At 38.2% G+C, this 22521-nt stretch overlaps 1 protein-coding gene across 1 annotated transcript in view; it reads left to right on the forward strand.

Moving 5' to 3' along the window:
• Positions 1-22521, forward strand: part of col24a1 (collagen type XXIV alpha 1) — an 84934-nt gene that overhangs the window by 22838 nt on the left and 39575 nt on the right. The window contains exons 6-21 of the mRNA XM_017304551.2: positions 3517-3570; positions 6787-6840; positions 9044-9088; positions 9695-9748; positions 9986-10030; positions 11801-11854; positions 14009-14053; positions 14563-14616; positions 15165-15209; positions 16923-16976; positions 17193-17237; positions 17725-17778; positions 18278-18331; positions 19752-19805; positions 22147-22200; positions 22281-22334. Coding sequence (XP_017160040.2) covers positions 3517-3570; positions 6787-6840; positions 9044-9088; positions 9695-9748; positions 9986-10030; positions 11801-11854; positions 14009-14053; positions 14563-14616; positions 15165-15209; positions 16923-16976; positions 17193-17237; positions 17725-17778; positions 18278-18331; positions 19752-19805; positions 22147-22200; positions 22281-22334 — 819 coding nt within the window. The remainder of the gene's footprint in view (positions 1-3516; positions 3571-6786; positions 6841-9043; positions 9089-9694; positions 9749-9985; positions 10031-11800; positions 11855-14008; positions 14054-14562; positions 14617-15164; positions 15210-16922; positions 16977-17192; positions 17238-17724; positions 17779-18277; positions 18332-19751; positions 19806-22146; positions 22201-22280; positions 22335-22521) is intronic.

The following is a 22521-nucleotide window of genomic DNA, read 5'->3' on the forward strand; positions in this document are numbered from 1 at the left end:
ATTGCCCTCTGTCTATTTAATGCCACCTGTGTTCCTAGTCATTTGTTTGTGGGTGTGTCTTCTGGTTTTGGCCGTCTCAGTAGAACCGTATCTGTCCTGTGATGGTGTCAGCTCTTGGTTGCAATCTATTTATGTTCAGTTGCTACCAGTGTCTAGCCTAGCTTTCTGTTCATTGTGCTGCCTGCTCGTTGGACTGTTTGAGCTATTTACTCATCATTGATCTCCAACCTGGGTCTTCAGTGTTCTCTGCCTCACCACCACTGAATATCATGACAGAAAAAGAAAAGAGCCTAAAGAAGGTGATCACTGTGCAAAAAACACAACCCTAATTTTCTCACTGTCTGATATTAAATCAGGCTAAAGGTTTCTGTTTTCACTCTGTATGGATTAATATCATTTCTGTCAGCTAAATGTCAAAACATTTAGAGAAGCTTAGGGTCAGAAGTTCACAAGCATTTCTTTATTATTGGATATAATTTCCTGTATGAATTATGTCAAACATTTTGGCGAGTTTCCTCAAGCTTTCACCATAAACACTTCCAGGATGCACCCAAGAGATAGTGAGGATCAAGCTGCTCCATCGAAGCACCGAGTCTGTATCAGGGAGATGAAGGTTCTGATACAGGAAAGATCCTGGAACTGCACTTTCAGATGCACATCTCTTAAATTTACCACATCAGTCTCTGAGGATTTCTGTGTCTTTATGTCACAAATGTTTGACTTTATATCTCAGAAACATACAAACATTACAGTACAAGTTACTGTAGCTTGATGCCTCTGTTTGTTTTGAGTGTTTTCCTGCTGCAACACAGCAGATTATGAGTGATTATCAGTCTTCTGCAACACTTGACGGCATTATGAGGATGTAAAGCATTTATTAGAATAAGGTGTACTAGAGCAGATCCATCTACAATATGAAGAACAGTCGTCCCAATGATAAGACCAACGGTTCTTAGCGAATCATTAGACCACATTGTGGTGATGTCAGAGGCTCATTAAACTGTCTCATAAATCCTTCACTCTAACAAAAATGTGGACACATTTTTTATTGTAGCGCAAATGACTTCAATTATGGCGACTGACGAGATCAACATGCTGCGCTCTGAGGAGAAGAGGTTGTGTGCAAGTGGAATTAACCCAGGCGCAGCCAGATGTTGCTAGCAGCTGAGATAATCAGGCAATGTGTCGTCATTGTGTGACGGGAAAGAAGAAAAACTTTGCTGATGGAATAGATTATAAACCATCAAGAAGGCAGGGGGTCTAGACCTGATCGTGAGTTTTGTGTGGTTTGCCACAATGCATAATGTCAGTTTCAGCTTTTAAGCCACACAGCTTATAAAATAAATAGGAAGAACAAAAGCAGGAAACATGTCTGGCGAGTTTTCTTCCAGTGTGGGGACAGATATGTTGGTACAACTACGCAAGGATGTGGGTAGCCTCAAGCAGATGTTTGTGGTAGCAGTTTTCCTAGATGGCTGCTACAGCGAGGCTGCACCGTGCAATCAGTGGCATACAAAGCAAGCCATGCTGCAGGCGGAGAAATAAAAGATCAGTAGGTCTTCCACTCTAACACTGATAAACAGATTTATCGTAACTTTTAGTCTCAACCCTCCTGTTATACTACGGGTCAAATTGACCCGTTTTAAAGTTTACATTTTTTTTTAAAAACTGTTGGAAGTATTTTTTTGCATGAAACTTTTTATATTTGTCTTAATAGGTGCACTCTATGTATAAATTGGAAATGTATTAATTTTACACATTTGCAGCTCCCCCTGTCTTTACATATTACATAAATACTGTTTGTTTCAATTTGACCCAGAAGTCAAGTTGAAGGGTAAAAAAGATCAGAAAATGTCCAATTCTATATGTTTCCTTGCAGCTATGAACCATATTTAACCACACACACACACACACACACACACACACACACACACACACACACACACACACACACACACACACACACACACTCTCACACACACACACACACACACGCACACACCCACGCACACACACACACACACACACACACACACACACACACACACGCACACACCCACACACACACACACACACACACACAAGCCCAGTTTCTCACTATTTTCTTTACTTCACTATGAACTGCGAGAAAGCAGGTGTTCATACAACTTTTGACGGGAACATTTTCTGTTCCCGTGGACAAACTCCACCCACACTGAGTGGACACTCTGTAGAAGTGGAGGAAAACAAAAATACTCTCTGCATGACTCATTTGTATTGATTTTAATCAGCGAGTCAATTTGACCAAGAACAGTATGTCTCAAGTCCAATTATAATGATCACCCCTTGAAAGAAAAAATCAAAATGTAATATAAACATTTTACAAAAGATCAATTTCAAGGAAATTATTGTTTTTTTTGTGTCTATTTTTTCCCCCCCATTTTTTATGTCCAAATGAGTAAATTGTCGTCATTGATCCTTTATTTGTGAGAAATAAAAAAAATCATTGCACAAACATTGATTGGAGTTAATAATCAGATACAAAAATGTTTTGGAGGACTGTTTTTGGTTTCTGACTCTATTGCATGATTAAACACTTCCTGGGTCAAATTGACCCAGGAAGTTTGTTGCTGTACTTAGAAACGAACATAACAGGAGGGTTAAATGCATCATAGATTAAAAATTAGGAACTATTACATGTTTTAGATCCTGTAAAATAAAACAGCGGTACTAGATGGTTTTCTTCTGAGTCTTTTCTGACACTTTTGATTCACTAGGCATACTTGGCTCAGCTTCACTCAGTGATTGTGCAACACTCTTCCACCTGCTGACTAGCTGTTCCTGCCAGCTGTACGCCCACATTTATGAAGACAAATAAAAAGTTTGTCTAATACCATAGTGACTAGTTGATGAGTCAGTCTAACTCCCTGGAACTCGAGAAATAAAGGGAATAAGAGAGAGTTTGACTCGGTTAGAGAGACCATCACTCACTGAAATATGTTGTGAACACGAGCAGAGAAGTTGGCTGACTGCATGATATGTTCAAACAGTCCACTTTATGCTTAAAAGAGCCTGTCAGTGGGCTTCACGCATTGCTGACTGTTGTTCAAACAGGACAGAGTTTTGGTTTTTGGGTTGTATGCCTCGCTGGATGTCAAACTGTGGTAACATGATTCTCAAAATCTGGTTGATGTTAAATTGTTCTTGTGGAAATTCTGAGCCCTGGAAGGAAATACGTTTAAAAGGTAGGGGGTCTAATAAACATGTGGAGTAAATAAGCACAGGTATTTCAGAGCAGGCATGGAACACCTGGTAGATGTCAGAAGATTTATTTATAGCTTTGGAAACATTGTGAGATAAGTTATGAGAACTTGGTTCATGTCACTATGTTAAGGGTTAAAATTTTGTTGAACAAGAGAGCAAATCAGTAGTTGGAGTTTTATAATGTGTGTGAAGGTCAAAAATGCTCCTCTGGTCTTCAACTTTTCCCACTGTTCCTCAAAACCAGCTGACATTGTGACCTTTTTTCTGTTCCAGGGTTCAAAAGGAGACCCAGGTCTCTCTCCAGGCCAAGCTTCGCCAGGGCAAAAGGTAAAAAAATCTATCCATTAATCCATTTTCTTTACACCCTTGTCCCTCAGTGGGGTCGGGAGGGCTTGCTGGTGTCGATCTCCAGCCAACGTTCCGGGCGAGAGGCGGGGTCACCCTGGACAGGTCGCCAGTCTGTTGCAGGGCAACACAGAGACACACAGGACAAACAACCATGCACACACACTCTCACCTAGGGGCAATTTAGAGAGGCCAATTAACCTGACAGTCATGTTTTTGGACTGTGGGAAGAAACCAGAGTACCTGGAGAAAACCCACCATGCACAGGGAGAACATGCAAACTCCATGCAGAAAGACCGGGGCCGGGAATCGAACCCAGAACCTTCTTGCTGCAAGGCAACAGCTCTACCAACTGCGCCACTGTGCAGCCTTGTAAAAAAATCTATGTAAGAGTAAATATATTTGTTGACACAAAGATGAACAAAAACAAACAACCGAATCAATAACTTCACAAGAAAAAGGCCCAGACCTGAATCTGACTTAAAATCCTGACGAGAGAAAGATTCGCAACATTTTTTCCAAAGAACTCTGGATCTGGATTTATTATTAGTTCAAGTATATGTGTACATCATTATTTAATTTACAACCCCAAAGGATTTAAATAGCTTCTGTAGCTGATGATCAGACCACCAAAGTCCCTGCCTTTGGTCATCGCTTTGGTCGCTCCCACAAGTAAAATGGTGCGTACTTGTCAAGGCCATCATCAGACCCCAAAGCGCTTCACACTACATTCAGTTATTCACCCATTCATGCACATCTTGCACAAGGACACAACGACAGAGGCAGACAGACAACCCACCGATTGAGGGACAAACTGCCACCACTATTGCCACCATCGTCCCACTAGAGCACACGTTTCCTTTTTGGACTGTGCCTGACCGGTCTCCGTGGGTAAAAGCTCAGGTTCTCACCAGTGTGTCCAACATCCACGCACGGCGTCACCCCAGCTGTTCTCCAGAGGACGGTGACCCACGTCCGGGCGAGGGAACACTGTTCCATAAAGAGTTTGCAGGCTGCATTTTGTCGGATCCGTCACCTCCAACCTGTTTGCCACGGGTGAACCCAGACAACGGTTAACTGCTTTCCTCTTAGGATGATTCTGTCACCCAGTTTCAACATTTTCCTTTATATGAACTCATAACCAAAACAAGCTTACCCTACAGTATAATGCAAGGTAAATGTTTTAACAAGCCAACCCAGTCTGACACAAACAGCAAATGTTTATTTATAACACATTGCTGCATGTTAAGTATTTACTTTGTTTGGTGCTTTACTGCTTCAAGTTTAATTTTTTGTGTGTGTTTTCTCATTTTTATAAGAACTTCTTATTCCCTCATTTAACATTTCTGAGTCATGCTGCTAACACTGATCTGTGTGGCGTCACCACAGCTGTTTTCTCTTATTGCGTCGCTCCATCCTCGTTTCATTTTTGTCCAAACGTCATGAAAGTAATGATTTTCCTGAGCAGCATGGCTAAGTATCTTGATCTAATTACATGCATTCTGATTCCACCAAGTTCATCACTTTCTGTACTCAACAAAAAAAGGAAAAAAAAATACCTGAAGTTATTTTGCCTTGCAATACTTTCTTGATAGCAAGACATTAAAGTTGAATTAGTTACAAACAAAATTTTAGTACTGTATTTATGAGGTGTCAATGCAATGTCACATTGATGAGTTATTTCAAACATAAAACTCTGAATATTGAAATATTAACATGGTACATATTCTGCCTCTTTTTGCACCGAAGAAGTGTTTTTAATAAAATTGTGCTGTTTGGAAGATGAAACCCTCTGAACTCTGCTTGGGGTTCCCATTGACCACTGTGTGCAATGTTAGACGACAGTTAGAGACAAATGGATGAGTCAAGCTTTAAAGTGCTTTAAAGTGCTGGTCATGCTGTTATCTCATTTTAGACTGGGCCTTTCACCTCTTCGACTATTAGGAATCAAAAAACATTCTTCTTTCTCATAATGACTGACAATGTCTTTTTTATCTCCATGGTTGTAGCCTTCTCTCTTATTATTTTAACAGCCAAAATCATTCCCAGGTTGTTACTCTGATGAGAAGCAGCAAGGTTTAAAATACATACAACAGATGGAGAAACACTGGCTTTAGTGTTATTTGCTATTTTTTTCACTGCAGTTTTTTTATTTTACTAGTGAGTAGTAAATTTTACTCTTTTAGCATTTGAGTATTAAAAAAGTGCTTTAATTAGTTTGGTGGCAGTACTTATGTCATCAAATATGTAACTTTATACAAGACAAATCTAACTAACTGCTCTCTCACAATGAACATTCAGGGGAATTTATACACGAAGGCTAGTCTGCAAGAAACGAGGGGAAAAAGGAGACCAACAATGACTAAACCGAGGCGACTAATCCAAATCAACAAACGATCACTACAACCCACATGTGAAAACTAAAACATCCTAACATCAAAAATGTTTCTCAACGCCGGAACTAAAAGAGGGGCTGCACAGTGGCGCAGTTGGTAGAGCTGTTGCCTTGCAGCAAGAAGGTTCTGGGTTCGATTCCCGGCCCCGGTCTTTCTGCATTGAGTTTGCATGTTCTCCCTGTGCATGGTGGGTTTTCTCCGGGTACTCCGGTTTCCTCCCACAGTCCAAAAACCAAAAACATGACTGTCAGGTTAATTGGCCTCTCCAAATTGCCCCTAGGTGTGAGTGTGTGTGTGCATGGTTGTGTGTCTCTGTGTTGCCCTGCGACAGACTGGCGACCTGTCCAGGGTGATCCCTGCCTCTCGCCCGAGAGGCTAGCGTACCCCACTGAGGGACAAGGGTGTAAGAAAATGGATGGATGGATGGATGGATGGATGAACCAAAAGAGATTGGTAGCTTCTCCAGAGTCGCGTCCCCTGCTTCCAGCAGCCTGATGGATTGCTCCACTTCCTGGTGTTACATCATAACCGGTCCTCTCCCACAGCCATCAAATCTCAGCAAAAAAATAAATATAGCGATTAGCAACATAAACATATCTCAATTGTTTACTAAATGTGTGCACCCATATTAGCAAACATCTTAAAGCAGTATTACAGAAAAAGGGAAATTATAAATAACTATTGCATAAAAGAAACATTTAAATAAATACTGACATAACTGAAGGAGCCTCCACTGTTGGTTTAATTGTTACTTGGTTTTTAATGTTAACTTTTTGCGATTTGTCTGCGTTTGTGTCATTAGGGTGACAGAGGTCCACCTGGTTCACCTGGACCGAAAGGATTTCCAGGACCGCCGGTAGGAATAAATGTGTCTGGTTTTCTGGTTGTGTGTAATGCATGAGCTGCTATCAAGGCAACAAAAACAGCCTTTGAATCAATCAGTAGGAAACTTTGTGCTTGCTTTTGAGGTTTACTTGGAATTACACAATTTTAAAGGTGTATATAGTTATGTCATGAAAATCTAATTTTATTAGTTTTACCTCTTCAAAAGTGTTCATACCAATTACATTTTTTCCACATTACAGCCACATTCTGGTGTATTTTATTTAGACAAGTTGGACTAACACACTGTTATACACATTTTCTGAAGTGAAAGCAAAATGATACACGATTTTCAATTTTTAAAATAAAATTCAGAAAAGTGTGGAGTACTTTTGTTTATATCTCTAAACATTAGAATCAAAACCAGCTTTATTTTTGCCAAGTTTGCCATTCCATCAGCACTCTGAGCAGCACCAGCAGTTTTTTCTTTCTTGTAAATATGCAGATATGCAATGTTTTTACTAAAGAAGAAGAGAATCCAAAGCAAACCAGCAGCATCAGTAAGACCAAGGAGCACACCTGATAAAGCTATGGAGAAATTCAAAACAAGATCACAAATTTTAAGGAGCTCTGTTCATCCAAAAATGGAAAAAAGTGTTGCACAACTTTAAATCTATAAAAACAAAGGTGATTGGTAATGTCCTCCACAAATTATAGGCCTTTATGAAAGAGAACCTGAAGGAAATGTGTTGTTTGTTAGCCAAAATGAGACAAGACAAACATGTGAAAGATGGAAGGAGTTAAATGCAAACTGATGCACCAAGAAAACCTGATGGAAGCCAAAAGAGCTTAGACAAAGGTGCAGTTTATGTCCTCTAAAGGTCTAGTCAAAGTTCAGGTATTTTCCTGTGGCATAGCAAAATGTGATCATTTCAAATGATCACATTGCAAGGCACAATTTATTAAATTATTTTATTTAGAAGATTTTTGCTGTAGTTTTTGTCTTCATCACTAAAACATATTTACATCAAAACAAAAAAAACGTAGATTAATCGTGCATTTTTAACTTCCTTGCCTTTTTATGTCCTGTATTCAGTTTTTGATAACACACAGCAATGTATCCCTGGTTACTGTCATTTTGTTTGTGTTGCTTTGGAGCAGGCATTTTCTACGTTGAACTGCTTGGACTTGTTTGCACATTGCCAAAGTTTAGGTTACGCATGTTTCAGCTGATAAGAAGTCAGCATTTTATTTTGACCAGAAGTCGTCACAAGTACTTATGCGTTATACTTGTGTCAACATGCATTATACGCAGTTGACTCAGATTGTTTTGTGAGTGTGGTCAGTGTCTGGCTTGAATGGGTTTGGTGATGAAATTGTTTTTGGCTGCGATCACCCAGCTTCAGATGGGTTCTGATCGTGATGACAGCTGTGTTATTATAGTGAACTGTTGTGCTGCTCAGTTCTTCCAGTGCAGCTGTTTCAGTAATCTACTACTGAAACTTTTATATGTTCCCTCTCAACATAGTTTATATTAACTTTGACCCCTAGGAGACCACACTGGTGTTTACCCTCATTAAACCTAATATACCCATCACACTCACTGTGATGTCATATCAGGTCATTTCAGAGGAAATGACTGGCTCTGTGCTCTTTACAGCCTTGTGCGTTTTTAATTCAGTGTGAAAATTCATGTGTCACAAAATCTGAAGCAGTTCATGACAAGTTGCTGTTATCACTCCAGAAATAAAATGACCATTAGGGAATTTTTATTGGTCGACAATTATGTTAAAACAAAATAATTAGCATAGACGAGCATTTGAAAATGGGTTATGATTTTTTTTTTATTATTATCTGTACAAAACCTGGCATAACACCATAAACAGAAATGGACATAAAATACCCTCATAGGGACTTGACTGGCATCAATACTTATAATTCAAAAACAAGGAAGTTATTTATTTGGTAGTTGTTCTTTTATTTATTATTTATTTCTTTTATCTATACTGGAAATGAATTATGTTTAATATTATTTTAGTTTATTTTCTATAATTTTGTACAAATGTTGGCATTTTCTGTAATGTTTTCTTGACTCATGTCACATATATACTCCCGTATTGCATAAACAAATATCCACAAACTGTTGAGGCTCTTGTAGAACACACCTGTAGTCTGTTCTCTGATGTTTTTCTTTTTAAAAGTATGCAAAAAATATTTTTCTTGTTCTAATTTTGAAGGGTCTTAAGGGTTATCAAGGTGCACCTGGCCCACCAGGAGAACAAGTAAGTAATCATTTTTAATTCAGACTGAATTCCAGTCAGTCCCTTTGGTTTTGTGTGATTAAAGTTTCCTGTATTTCTTCGCACTGACGCACAATTGCTAATTTTCCACAGAAATGGTCAAAAACATTGGGTTTATGTGACTGCTTACTCCCATCTCCAGGTGGCAGTATTTCTTACTGATGCTAAACTGCTGCATCATCCTTATTTGATATCAAGTTACAGTTTGTGATGATACTATTTAAGTAAAAATGCTTGCAAACACTTATATGTTTGCACCCTCTCAAAACTCAGACAGGTTGTGGGAAGGGCATCAGCTTGTACAATGCAGTCAGTGTTTTCTTTTGTCCTCAGTTTAAATCCCACTTTTCCTTGCTGGAAACACCTTCCAGGTTGTCAAAATGCTAACAAATGAGGTTAGTTAAAAAAAAAAGACAGTAAGAGAGGGCGAGTCAGGTTGGAGCTCTGCAGGAAGCAACAGTTAGCAGACGGGGTTGTCTGGACTGAACAGAGTGTGTTTTATTCTTGCAGACAGCAGCAGCAGAAGCCTGTGTTTCTCCTCTTTCAGTTCATCCGTTCCACCTAATCTCACTCTTTTTCTTACTGAAGGGCATACCAGGACCTCCCGGGGAGTCTGGAGCTGCAGGTTACCCTGGCAGGCAGGTGCAGTGAAAAACACAAGAAATGTTTCTCCATGAATCAATTTTACAGTAAAACGTCCCTGATATCATCTGCTCTGCTGTTCTCTGCACTCATTCCACTCTCAGTTGATTTTAATTTAAATGATCTCAGGTTTTCATCCAGCTGACAATAGCAATCTTTTGTATAAGTGTGTATTAAGTTAGAATGACTGTTCTTCACAAATGTGTCTTGTTGATCAAAACTTTGTTTTTCTTTTAGGGCTTAGCTGGGCCACAAGGTAGCCCCGGACCTAAAGGTGTCCGTGTAAGTAGCTTTCCGCTCCTGTTCTGCCCTCTTTTCTTCTACAGCTTTGGATTAAACACTTCATTTCCTGAAAGGATCAAGACGGTGTCAGGTGCTTAACTTCGCTCCATAGAGAAAGATCAGGATAAGACTCGCATTTTCATCATACCGCCTTAGGGGAGTCCTCATGTGAGGCCTAGTGTGACATCGGGTTGTCACTTTGAAGCCTCACTTATTCTTCTAACTGTAGTTCATTCTTTGCAGAGGAATGCCACCATAAAAAAAAACAAGAAAATCAAGGGAGGAGAAGAGGATGGAGGAAAAATAGATTAGAGAAAGTCTGAAAGCAGACAGAGGGGATGGCTAAACGAGCCGGTGAGAGAAAGGGACTTTATGTGGAAAACTGCAACTGGGAGAAAGAGGATAGCTGGGATTACAGTGTCAGGCTGAGGTTGGCATGGAGAAAAGGACAGAAAGAGCTTTGATAAGGCTGAAGTGTAGGAGAAAGAGACGTGGTGAGTTAGAAACACACTGACACATGCACGAAAAGAACAAAGATGATACAGAACATTTCTGTGCAGCAGTTTGTCAAATCACTGTATTTCTGCTTTTAATGATGTATTAATTTCCTTTTTTGAAGCTCTTTGTTTACAGCACATTGCAAAAGTATTCATACGTCTTAAACGTTTTGTAACAGACCAACACAATGTACCATGTCACTGTAAAGTGGACGGAGCGTGACAAATGCATGCACGCCTGAAGATCTGAAAAGTGTGGAGTGCATTTATATTAGGTTCTCTAAATAATATTCTGTGCAACATATTACCTTCACAAGCTTCCCTACCTGGAAATATAGTCTATCTTTGTGTAATTGTGTGTTTTTCTGACTTACCAATCATAAAGCAACAACAACGAGCAAACGCTTCATAGACGTGGAGACATACCCCAAAAGACTTGCAGCTGTGATTGCAAAAAAAATGGGTTTTACAACGCATAGATTCAAGGGTACTAACCACACTTCTTCGATTTTTACTTGTTAAAAAAATCTACAATTTCCATGTCTGCTCATGATTCTTTGTGACTTTGTGTTTAGTCGTCACCAAGAATCCCAACGAAACAATAACTGTTTTTGTTGTAAGGTGAAAAGCTGTGCTCCAGTGATGTGGGTGCTTTCACAAAACACTTTATGATCATATGACTCACTGTTGGCTGCAGTTGTATCCTAACTTTGAAGCTTTACGTATTGCACAGTCATCATGATGTGTTTCTAATGACTAATCCGAGGATCATCAGGTTTAACGGGCTCATGGTCCGTTAAACTAAATTATGTAAAAACAAAAGCTCTGGAGCAAAATATTCTTGCTTTATTCCTTTTCCCTTTAAAAACGAAATAAAAGAGTGTTTTGGGAAACAGTCCTGAAGTGCTTTGGAGATGATAGTAACAGATCATTTACAGGCTTCCCAATACATGTTACAGAGGACTTCCACGAAGAGACAGTTCCTCTGTAACTGTGTCACTTTCTGTCCCTGTCACACATGCTTTTGGACTATTTCCTGGTTTAAAAATGACTTCCAAATGCTCACAAGTACTACTTTTTGGCTAGCATTAGCCAGCAGCTGTAAAACCAAAATGTTATTGCTTATAAAGAATCATTCAGTTTTAATTGAAAGTATGTGTTTTATTAATATAAAACAGGTTTATTTTATATCTACAATAAAAAAGTTTAGTTTAAATTTTTTCCCAATTAAATATTGTTTAAAAGTATTCATATAATGTGTCCCAATGTTTAGGGTTTCATTGGGCCTCCTGGCGTTGCTGGACCACCAGGGCTGGAAGGGGAGAAAGTAAGTGTGTTATGTTTTTAGTAGTGCATGTTTCATATGTGCATTAAAATACAAGGGCTTTTTCACAATCTGTCAAGAACTCAGATTAAACTTTTGTCATTTTTTTTAAGGTACATTACGATTAGCTAAGTCATTTCCATTTGTTTACAGCCAGAACAATGAGCAATAGTATGTTTTTAGATGTTGTAGTTATTACTTTTCTAAAATTCAGAAAGTGACATGTATTAAAACTACTAAGCAGGCTTGTCAGGTTAATTCACAAAATCTTAGATAATTAGAGACACCTGAGGATTTATTTTAAGGCAACACCTAAAATAGTCTGCTTTCCTTTGTGACATCATAGAAACAGCTAAACAAATCACCGAAGATATCAGGAACTCTGGTATAATTTAATATGCCTGATTATTATTATAATGCAGTACAAACAAAATGGGAATGTTCTGTTCAGAAAAGGGACAATGGCGGTGCAACATTAAAAGGAATAAGGACATAAAAAACCCAGATTGCACTTTTGCAAATGCTTTCAGATGTTCTTAACATTTGGGGCCATGTCTTGTGGTCTTCTGACAGTGAAATGGATGTTTTGTTTTTAACAACCATCGTTACATTTGGCAGAAAAGCACAAAAAGTCCAAAGAAAAAAGAAAATGTAGAAAAAAAAATTAGCTTGAAGCTTGAAGAGATGAGTGTGAGCAGTTTTGAAAAATGATTTCTCCACATGTAGAGGCAATGGTTATGAAAGCAATGTGTCCTTCTGATGATACCTTGGTATGATACTCAATCAGCTGGCCTTAATCACGGAGGATGAGGAACATGCTAAAAACCAGCATATTTGAAGGACCACATGAAGGGCTAGCTGCTACTTTGATGTAGCTGAGCTGTAGCTTGCTCATGTAAAGTTCTGACAGCGAGAAGCTTGAAGCTTGAAGCTTGAAGCTACACTCTGCACAAGCATTCTGAAAAACCTGTTTGATCTGTAAGGAGGAACAGAACTCCAAACTTTCTAAAAAGCGTGTGGAAGAAAACACAAAACCTCTGAATTTAAGGAAAGTTAAAAGAATATCTGTCACTTTTTTTATTTTGGCATTTAGGGAATATGAATGATTTTGGTGATACTAACTGACCTAATTCAGGAGGTTTTTATTCTGATTTAATGTCAGACAGTAAAAAAGCTGAATGTGTACTTTTTTATGTGTAAATATCTGCTTATAACTGTGTCAAACTTTAAAGAGCTTTTCTGCAAAACCTACCTTATTTTCCGTACTATACGCCGCTACTTTTTCCCCACACTTTGAAACATGCCCGATTTTGCCCTGTGGCTTTTTCTTCAACCACCAGGGGGCGCTTTAGCATGAAGTGAATCATTGGAAGTCAAAATTGGAAATCAAAGAAGAAAGTGCTGATTTTCCTGTAGAACAAACATGCTAGCAGCGGAGAAATGTCTTCAAACCCATACCCGCTCATCATGGGAAGAAGTTCATGAGTCTTTTAAGTTGAAGACTACAGATCGATAGCCGCTGATCATAAGCTCGGCGTGAACGAATCCATGGTTGGAGACGCTGGGCTGCGTCCTTAATAGATTTGTTTCCTTGTGGAAAACGGAGAGTAGCTGATATACCAGCGACTTTTAGCCTGGTGCGGCTTATGTTTCCAGTTTAAAAAAAAACAAAAACAAAAAAAAAACTTTGTGGATGCGGCTCTATAGTCCGAAAAATACGGGCATGTAATCTTGTACATATGCATAATAATAACAGAATAATTGATTTATTTTTTTATTTTTTAGCCGTATCAAGATATTTCAACTTAATCAAATTAGCTGTTTACATACACATTACATAGTGGGGTTTTATTCAAAGTGTTGTGTCTGATTTGTACCTGGAAGTTCGGACTTTCTTGTTCTAAGCTGGAAAACCCCCCAGCAAATCCTCACTTGGAAAAGTATGAAATAAATTTTTTTAATTCAGTGTTAGTGTAAATCTACTTTCCAAAGTTGCACATTTATATACTTTTGACTTTTACTAATTTCTTAAATGGATGTCTCTGCAGAAGTGACGTGTATTCCATCCATCCGTTGATTATACCTGCCCATCCCTGCAGGGTCACGGAGGTCTGGTGTCTTGGAAGGTTTGATTAACTATTTGGTTTTATTTTCTAGGGCATTCCTGGTCCTGTTGGAAAACCTGGCCCAAAAGGAAGACACGTAATACAGTTTGTTTTTGATCATTTTTTTGTACTTATCTGTGTTTAGCTGTTTGAGGGTCAGGTGAGTTCTCTCTACATTAGTCTGGGAAATCCAATAGATTGTTGGACTTAAAGTAAACACATCCTAGTGGAGCGATTTAGATCCACAAACATAACCTGTGTTAAAATAGGTTTATTTTGGTACGTACAGGTTTTCTAGGGTTTAAATTGGAAATAATTCCTGGTACATTGTAAAAGGCACAAATGCATTTTCTGGGTTTGGGCTATTAGCGTGTTTTATGTGTATATTTTTAAACAACTAAGCTAAAACGACTTGTTTTAGTTTAAACTTTCATCTTAAACTTCAGCTTGCTCTTAGTGGCGTGTTTGCTTGTCTTTCCCTTATTGCATAGTGGCCAAAGGAAGCGTAGGTCTCATATTTGGGACTGAAACTGTTATTTAAACAAACAGGAGTGGAATAAACAAGGTGTGTCCTCCTTTGTAAAACATGTTTTGCTTCTTCCACAGGGTGTGGTAGGAGACGTCGGGGAGAGGGGGCCACCTGGTCCAGATGGCAGCCAGGTGAGAACGCTAATCTTTGAAGTACCTGTGGATTGGAATTTAAAAATGTATGTATTACAAAACCCAGGTGAAATGAAAAAGTTGTTGTAAACGTAAAATGTACCTTTAGTACTTCATTTACTTTATTGGTTCCCTGCTTAAGTACCCAACTTCTGGACTAAACATTATTTCTCCAGTTGGATTCCAACTTTCACTGGACTGGATTCACATTTGTTTAAGAATCTGTTTCTGTTTTTATCATCTTGTATTGTTGGACACTTTTTATTTTACTAAATGTAGTTTTAAAATGAGCAATGTTAAGTTTAACGTGTGCACACTTATCTTTATGTTTGTTAATACCCAAGAGGGGTCTGTTTACAACAGAACATGACAATGTAACTTATCAAAAGTAGTGCATCTTTTTTTTTTATTATTGTTCATTGGTCTTAGTGGCAACAGAAATCAAAAGGAAAATACATGATCCAGAAAAATAAATCTGTTTAGATTAATATTATATGCATGTTTGTAAAATGTTTCTGAAAATGTCTTGTGCTGTGATGATTTAACAGGGGCCTGTTGGTGGTTCTGGTATTAATGGCTTTCCTGGTTTGAGGGTGAGTCTGATATTTGTCTTGTTTTCTTCACACTGGTACATTTTTATAGTTTAGACTGAAAGACACCACCGAAGCCAGAAACTTACATTGTATAAAAATTATATAAAACCTTTTTTAAAATTATTTTCATGGTTTAACATTAAGCTAAACTTTCCTGTTTTGGGTCAGTTATGATATGAACAGAAATAGCTACATTTGCTAGTAACCAAAATTGTAAAAACTTAATGAATGTGTTTTGTATATTTTTCATTAATCTTGTCAAATTTAGGAGCTTACATACACTAAAATTCCTGTGCCAGAATTGTGAAGCTCAATAAGATCAGATCATCTTTGGGCAAAATCTCTAAATCCCTTTAGGTGCTTCGTTCCAATAACTATATACGAGTAAAAATGTCAAATCGAATCAATCCGAGAACAAAATCAAAAAACTTTCTGAAGATCCTGGTTGAAGTTGGTGAGAGGGTGACATCAAACACCATAAAACAACTCCTGTACCGAAAGGCCACTCAGTGAGGAAGAAGCCTGTTTCCAATAACAACATGCAGAACCGTCAATAATTACATTCTGAAAATACATTCAAACTTAATTTTGGAGACGTGTTCTGGAGTCTGATGGAGCTTGCAAATGACAGAAAACTAGCTCACCTGTGCAGTTCGGGGGTGGCAGCATCATGTTGATTGGGTTGTTGCTGCAGGTGCTTTTCACAAGAGAGATTGCATCATGAGAAAAGGAAATGAGGTAAAAATATTGGGATATTGGGGTCGCCAAATCGTCATAGCAGCCAGGATCCATGATGTGCATCATGAAGCTGTTGAGGGTCACGGTTTCCTGCAGGCTGATTGGACAGAAGAAGTCCAGAGTTCTGGACTCATGAGCGTGTTTGTTGCCATTAAGGGACAACATATTAATGTGGGTGCTGAGGTTTTATTTGTATGCATTTATCTGAATGAATTCAACCTTGTGTACACAATTCTTGTTCAGACTAAAAAATGATATCAACATTCACAACATATTGTAACTATTTGTAGCTCCCTATTTAAGTTAGAATGAGAGACAAATTGTTTTCGTGGCGTCCCTCTATAACAAGTATTGCTTTCAAAGCTGCACAAGTTGCCAGCTGGTTATGAAGTGCACAGTTAGCGCTAGAATGAGTGGGAGAGCATATTTCAATGATGCATTGCTCTTCGGTAAAGTCCAGATATGTGCCCTCAGGTCACAGAGTTGAGACCAATTCATCAAGGAGATACTGAGATAGGAGAAAGAGGCCAAACTGTTTGACACTGAGAATACAGAGAAGTCACTGGTGATGTCAGAAACAAACATGTTTATCAGAGATGCCAAAATGGATGGAGGGTTCAGTGTCAATGTCATGGCACCGTTTTTATTACTAACAATTGCTGCAGATGTTTTGACAGCATGTTCTCTTCCTTGAGGCACATTGTGGGGGTCCAGCTCCACTTTCTGGTTGTTTTCAATCCAAGCCTTTTGGTTGGTGTAGATGTTTGGGCTGTGAGTAAGGAAGCAGCCTGCATGCTCATCCAAAACAGATGGATACATTATTAACTCGGCTTGTTTCTCTGGGTTCAAAAAATATGTTTGCATTTGTGTAGCCATAAGAGTTGAAGTAAAAGTTTTGGGTTTTTATCAAAAGCATGTGAATTTAGTTTTCAGAGTTTTTAAAATCCAAATTTCATTATTTTCTTCTTCCAACAGGGGGATCCAGGCCCAGAGGGACCACGAGGGCTGCCTGGTATGACAGGACCTCAGGTAGGTTTATCTAGTAAATATTTAACTTAATTCATTGTTACTTAAGTACCATGTTTTAAAAACGTCCCATTTGGTAAAGATGATAAGACCTGAGACATAAATTAGTAACAAAAAATGTAATATGGAAATGTTGACAATTGACAATTGCCGCAATGTTAACGTTATTACTGATTGTTTATTTTCTAACTTTTTTCTTTCTTCTTGTTCTTGCTGCAGGGCCCAGCAGGACACGTCGGGCTGCCCGGATTGAAAGGTGATAAGGTGATTTAAATATTTATATTATTGTTGTGAATATGTGTGTTTTATTCCACTAGCTCAGCTAATGCAATTACACCAGTTGCAACTGCCCTGTTGACAGTTTGATGCACAACTTCTACCACAAACTGTGACAAAAAGGCCAGAATAATAAAATTGCAATGAGGGATTGGAGCAGCAAACCACAGCTGATGTCAAAGTGAATTATTTGTCCAGGTCAAAACCTCCAAGTTAGACTGAAAGCACTTTGACTTTAGGGTTTTATGCAAACTATCTGTGTTTTAGCAGCTTTTTGCAACAAGTCGATTAAATGTATTCAGATAAATTTGTAGGATGACTAAGGATTGAAATAATCAAAGTTTAAAATCTAGAATATAAAGTGCAGTGTACATATATTCCATGTTAGAATTGTGTTTATTTGTAACCTGTTGTATTGTGATTACTATGACAGGGGAGTGTTGTGTTATATCTTGTGTGATACTGTAAAATCTAGGGTGAAGTGGGTCAAAGGGGCGAGCCAGGAGAGATGGGCTACCAAGGTGACAAGGTAAGAAGTGACAAGTTCTAAAACTGCTTTGAATTTGTCACTTATGCTAAGATGATTCTTGTGCCTTGCAGTGATGAGTGTTACAGCCCATGTCAGTGTGGTGTGGTATGCTTCTTGATGGTCTGGTGTGTTCAGGAGAGCGTTTCCACTGCGGGCAGGCGGGGCTAAAGCCAATCGCCTAATGTTGCATCGTATTAATCCGACGACGACAAACATGACTCACTATATCTTGTCCTTTTCACAAGCAGTGACGTTTTTCTGGCCTCCAAACAATGCACTGTGACGTGTGACACCAGTAGCTCCGCCCTGACCCTACCATTCTCCCACGGTCCAGGAATGGTGCGGTACAGGTCGGATGTTTGTGGTGGTTTTACTTTGGAAACAGACAAAGTGGTGTACCGAACTGCACTGACCCACATGCAGACTTGCTTTCTGCTGTAATGTTGCAATTTCACACAAAGCAAAACCAGTTGAAGATGATTGTGTTTGTATGTTTTAGGGTGTTGCTGGTCCTCCTGGTCCTGCTGGGCCCAGAGGGAAACCAGGACCACCGGTACGTTCCAGTTCTCCATTGGAAAGAGGGTTCCTTAGTCTGGCAATGTTATAATAACTTGGGACAGTTTTTATTGGTTTGGCTCAGATGTGATAATCAAGGTGACATGGCTACAATGATTGTGAGTCTCGAAACAGAAGTTTAATTAAGATACTGATCCAACTCATTTAACAGTAGATGTTGGTCATTCTGAGTCCAGGTCTGTTACTTTCTTAAAGTTAGTAAATTCAATACCATGTATCCAGCATTTCCACCTACCCAAGATCACTGCATGTAGTAACTGTACCTGTTCACAGTTAATATCATTTATTTCATTACCTTATCTAAATAATATCAGATCCTGTCATTGTGTCAAAAAAGCATAAACATGCTGCAATCAGATTAAACAAGACCCTGATACATTTAGAGACTACAAAACCCACAAATACAGTGCTTTGCAAATTTCATAAGAAGTGCTACACATGATCTCTGTCCAACATCTAGTAGTGTTGGTGAAAAGTGACTTAGACAGGGAACAGCAGCCACTTAAAAATATAAAAAACATTATATTTTAGGGGAAATCCACTCCTATTCCTTGTGGAAATTCTGTTAAAGATTATTTTATTAACCTCCTAGCATAAGTGTCTAAGCCATATGTTTGATGTTTCAGAAAACAAGAAGAAACATTTTTTAAGCAGGTCTAACTCAAAGGAACGACTTGGGGAAATATGGATTTTGGACTGTAGCAAGTGTTCTGATAGGCTGAGGAGATTGACAATTAGGAGGTCAATATTATGCAGAGATCTGGACAAAATATGACTTAGGCAATTATGCGATGAGGCTAAGGATTTTCCAAAATTCTATTATTATTTTGCAAGCAATAATGTGTGACTGTTAGAAATTGCCCTCAAAAAAAGCAAGAAAATTCATTTGTCTTCACAGGAGAGCCGATGACGTAATCGTACAAGTTGAGTTTTGTATGTGATTCCCAAAGCCATGCTGAGAATCTCAGTCTAATACCTGAGATTGGATCAGGACATCCGTGGTTTATTTGTTCACATTATCAGTGTAGCTGTTTATTTAATCACACCTAATCAGAAAGATTAGGATACAAAGTAGGATAGACTGAGAGTTCAGAGTAATTACTACAAAGAGGACTTGATGTTCAGCCAGGTTTTGAGAAGATTTAAGGGATTTAGTTTGATGATGGAAACCTCTGTTCTGTTTCTGTGATGAAAAACTTAATCACTTTACTGAATGTGTTTTTACTATCTAACATTTGTGTCGATGCAGAAACCCACCGGAGTTAATCAGAGTTCAATTCTGTCTGTTTGTTCTCTAATTTCAGAGAAATATGAATATAGCTGTGCTCCTTATTTACAGCTGAATATTGTCATATTCAGCTTTATCATGTGTATATTATATATACTTTGCTTTAAAGGGTAGAATTGGAGAAGTTGGGACACAAGGACCACATGGGCCACCAGGACCAGAGGTAGGAATGATATACAGGTTTTTTTTATATATTAGTACAACACACTTTAACTTATGAATTGAGAAATAACAGCAGAACTAAATTCAGACTGTTTTGAGTCCATTGAATTAAATATATCACTATACTTGTTTTTTAATTGTTGGAAAACTGAAAGGATGATGATATAAACAAATTCTAGTAAAAATGTTAAAGGAAATTATTGATATCTTGAAGGTTTCTCCTCCACCGGTACTGAGAGTTAATGTTTGAGAGTGTTGTGGTGATCTTTTCAAACTGAAGAAGCATCTGGCTAAAGATAGAAGTGAGTTTATTTAAAATCCATTGCTGCTTACAAGCATTGTTGAATAGTTGCTTGTCTGGGCTCCTGTCAGTCCACACCACAGTGATAGTTTGCTCCATTACTGTTGGCATAGTTACATACCCAAAAGGGGAGAAGATGCAAATATTTAACTTTTTTTTTTTCCATGGAAACATTTTTCCATGCTGAAAAAAATGAATAAGAGTTCAGGTTTTGGACTTAGACAGTGGCACAGTGAAAAATGCTGAATAAAGAAAAATGTCCAAACATTAACAGGTGTAAAAGCATACTGAGCTTAATTCTTCACTTTTGAGTGTTGTGGGATTGGAACATAAACAATATATTGATTTTCATAGCTACCCACTATCAGGATTCCACTAGAATGATAATAAAGGGAATTCAGGTTTAATAATACTGGTACCATTCACATGCAAGACAGATGGCATGACAACTAAGGAGAGAGAAAGATAACAAAACCTTCATGTTTTGCTTAAAAAGAGAACATCTGAAGTTAACTTCAGCTAACATGAAATAATTTCATGTTAAAATGTAGGTTTACAGCAGAGTTCACTCCACATTCAAAATCAAGTTTAAATTTAAAACAAAATTGAAATCTGAACCTAATCCACATGCTTCAACTTCTGCAACTTATTAGTCAGATTCTTTTATTGAAAACTGGAGGTTTTAGTTCTGGATAATTAAAAGAGCCAAAGGTTTGTGAACCTGTCAGGTTTTATTTATTTATCCTTGTTATTATTTTATTTTATTTTAAGTTGATATCGACAGACTGCAAATAATTGAGTAAAGAATGAAGGGGGGTGGGGGGGATTGCACAGGGACAGTTTTGATTAAAAATCTGAAGATGAAAGACAATAGTCCCAAATAGAAGGCCAAGGAAACTCTTAACTGGTTTCAAAGAAGTAAATCAAATTTGCTGAAATGGAACAAACACCTGACTTGTATCCAATATAAATCTTCAAAATTTGAAAACAGTTGTGTTGAAGAATGTGCCAAAAGTCACACCTGAGCAATGCAGCTAATTCCTTCATACATCTTGAAGTTGCCAAGAAAGCGACTTGAATATGTTAATACATTGGACTGCATTTAGTACTTATTTGCTTTGTCATTCCATTTATTTTCTTATCCTTAATTCTTTTTCTGGATTATTTTTACTTTGATTTTTTTGCATGTGTGGACTACTGGGGTTGTCTGACATCTGGTTTGAATTTTGTGTCATTTGAAGCATTTAGACTGAGAAAAATTATGTGTTTAATTCTTATTTTACCCGCTGAACAACTCAACCACTAGAATTCACCCAAGTGGTAGAGAAATAGGTCTTTAATCAGTCAAAACACACAACCAACCGTGTGCTGTGTCAGCCATTTACAGCATTCGGCAAACTAAGTTAGCAAATCTTCTTAGCGTAGACAGATCATCTGCATGGCATAGCATGAGAGTCACATCATCGAGCCATTGGCACAACATTTACGTAACTCTTAGGGATATTTTAAAACATGTGGGATTCATTTAGAGTCACTAAGTTACGTCACCCATGCCAGAAAAGTTTTTGATCTGGAGATCACATCACACACACTACAGTGTAGTGTGATAATACTATGGAGAGTATTATTCACCGGAAGCTCTATGTATCCATGTGTTAAAGGAAAGCAAGCTAGATACACAATGGTGTGACAAAGGCATTACAGATAGTTTCAGTTTCTTTTGGGTTATTTTGTTTTACAGCATCTTTGAAATTATGTCAACAAATGCAGCTCTAGATGGAAATTAAACATTGTGTCATCACAATCCTGCATTAAGGTTTTCAATCTCAGCTCTATTTGGCATTACAGTATTTGTTTATACATAAACTTTGTAGAAGTCTGTTAGCAGATTTTGGAAGCCTATGCTACTTTTTAATCTGTCAGTGGTCCTAACTAAAACTTGCTGTTTTTAAATGGAGTATAAATTTGTCCAAAATAGTTTTTAAGAAAGTAGCGATACTACAGTAACAGCATCTGTAATCTCTTTAATGCTTTTTCTAAGGGGTTTCCTGGAGACATCGGCGTTCCAGGCCCGAATGGTCCACCTGGACCGAAGGTAGCAACTCTCAAATCATCCACAAATGAAGCATTTACTTTACCTAATTGTTAGTAATTACAGGTTCGGTTGTGTTGCAGGGCTTACAAGGTGCGAGAGGGCCCCAAGGCCCACAAGGACCAAAAGGAGTACAGGTGAGACTGTTCAACACTTAAACTAGCTCAGATAAGTCATATTGTGTCTGCTCTGTTCCTGTTTCACTGCTCCACTGACATGGAAAATATTAGACCAAAGCCTGATTGATTATCAGGGTAAAAGTCATATTGGAGTTAGATCTGAGTGCAAGACTTTGTTACTGAAAGATCTCAGGTTATGTTCCAC

This window comes from Poecilia reticulata, chromosome 4 (genome assembly GCF_904066995.2).
Source record: "Poecilia reticulata chromosome 4, P_reticulata-male-v2, whole genome shotgun sequence".
Lineage (NCBI taxonomy): Eukaryota > Metazoa > Chordata > Actinopteri > Cyprinodontiformes > Poeciliidae > Poecilia > Poecilia reticulata.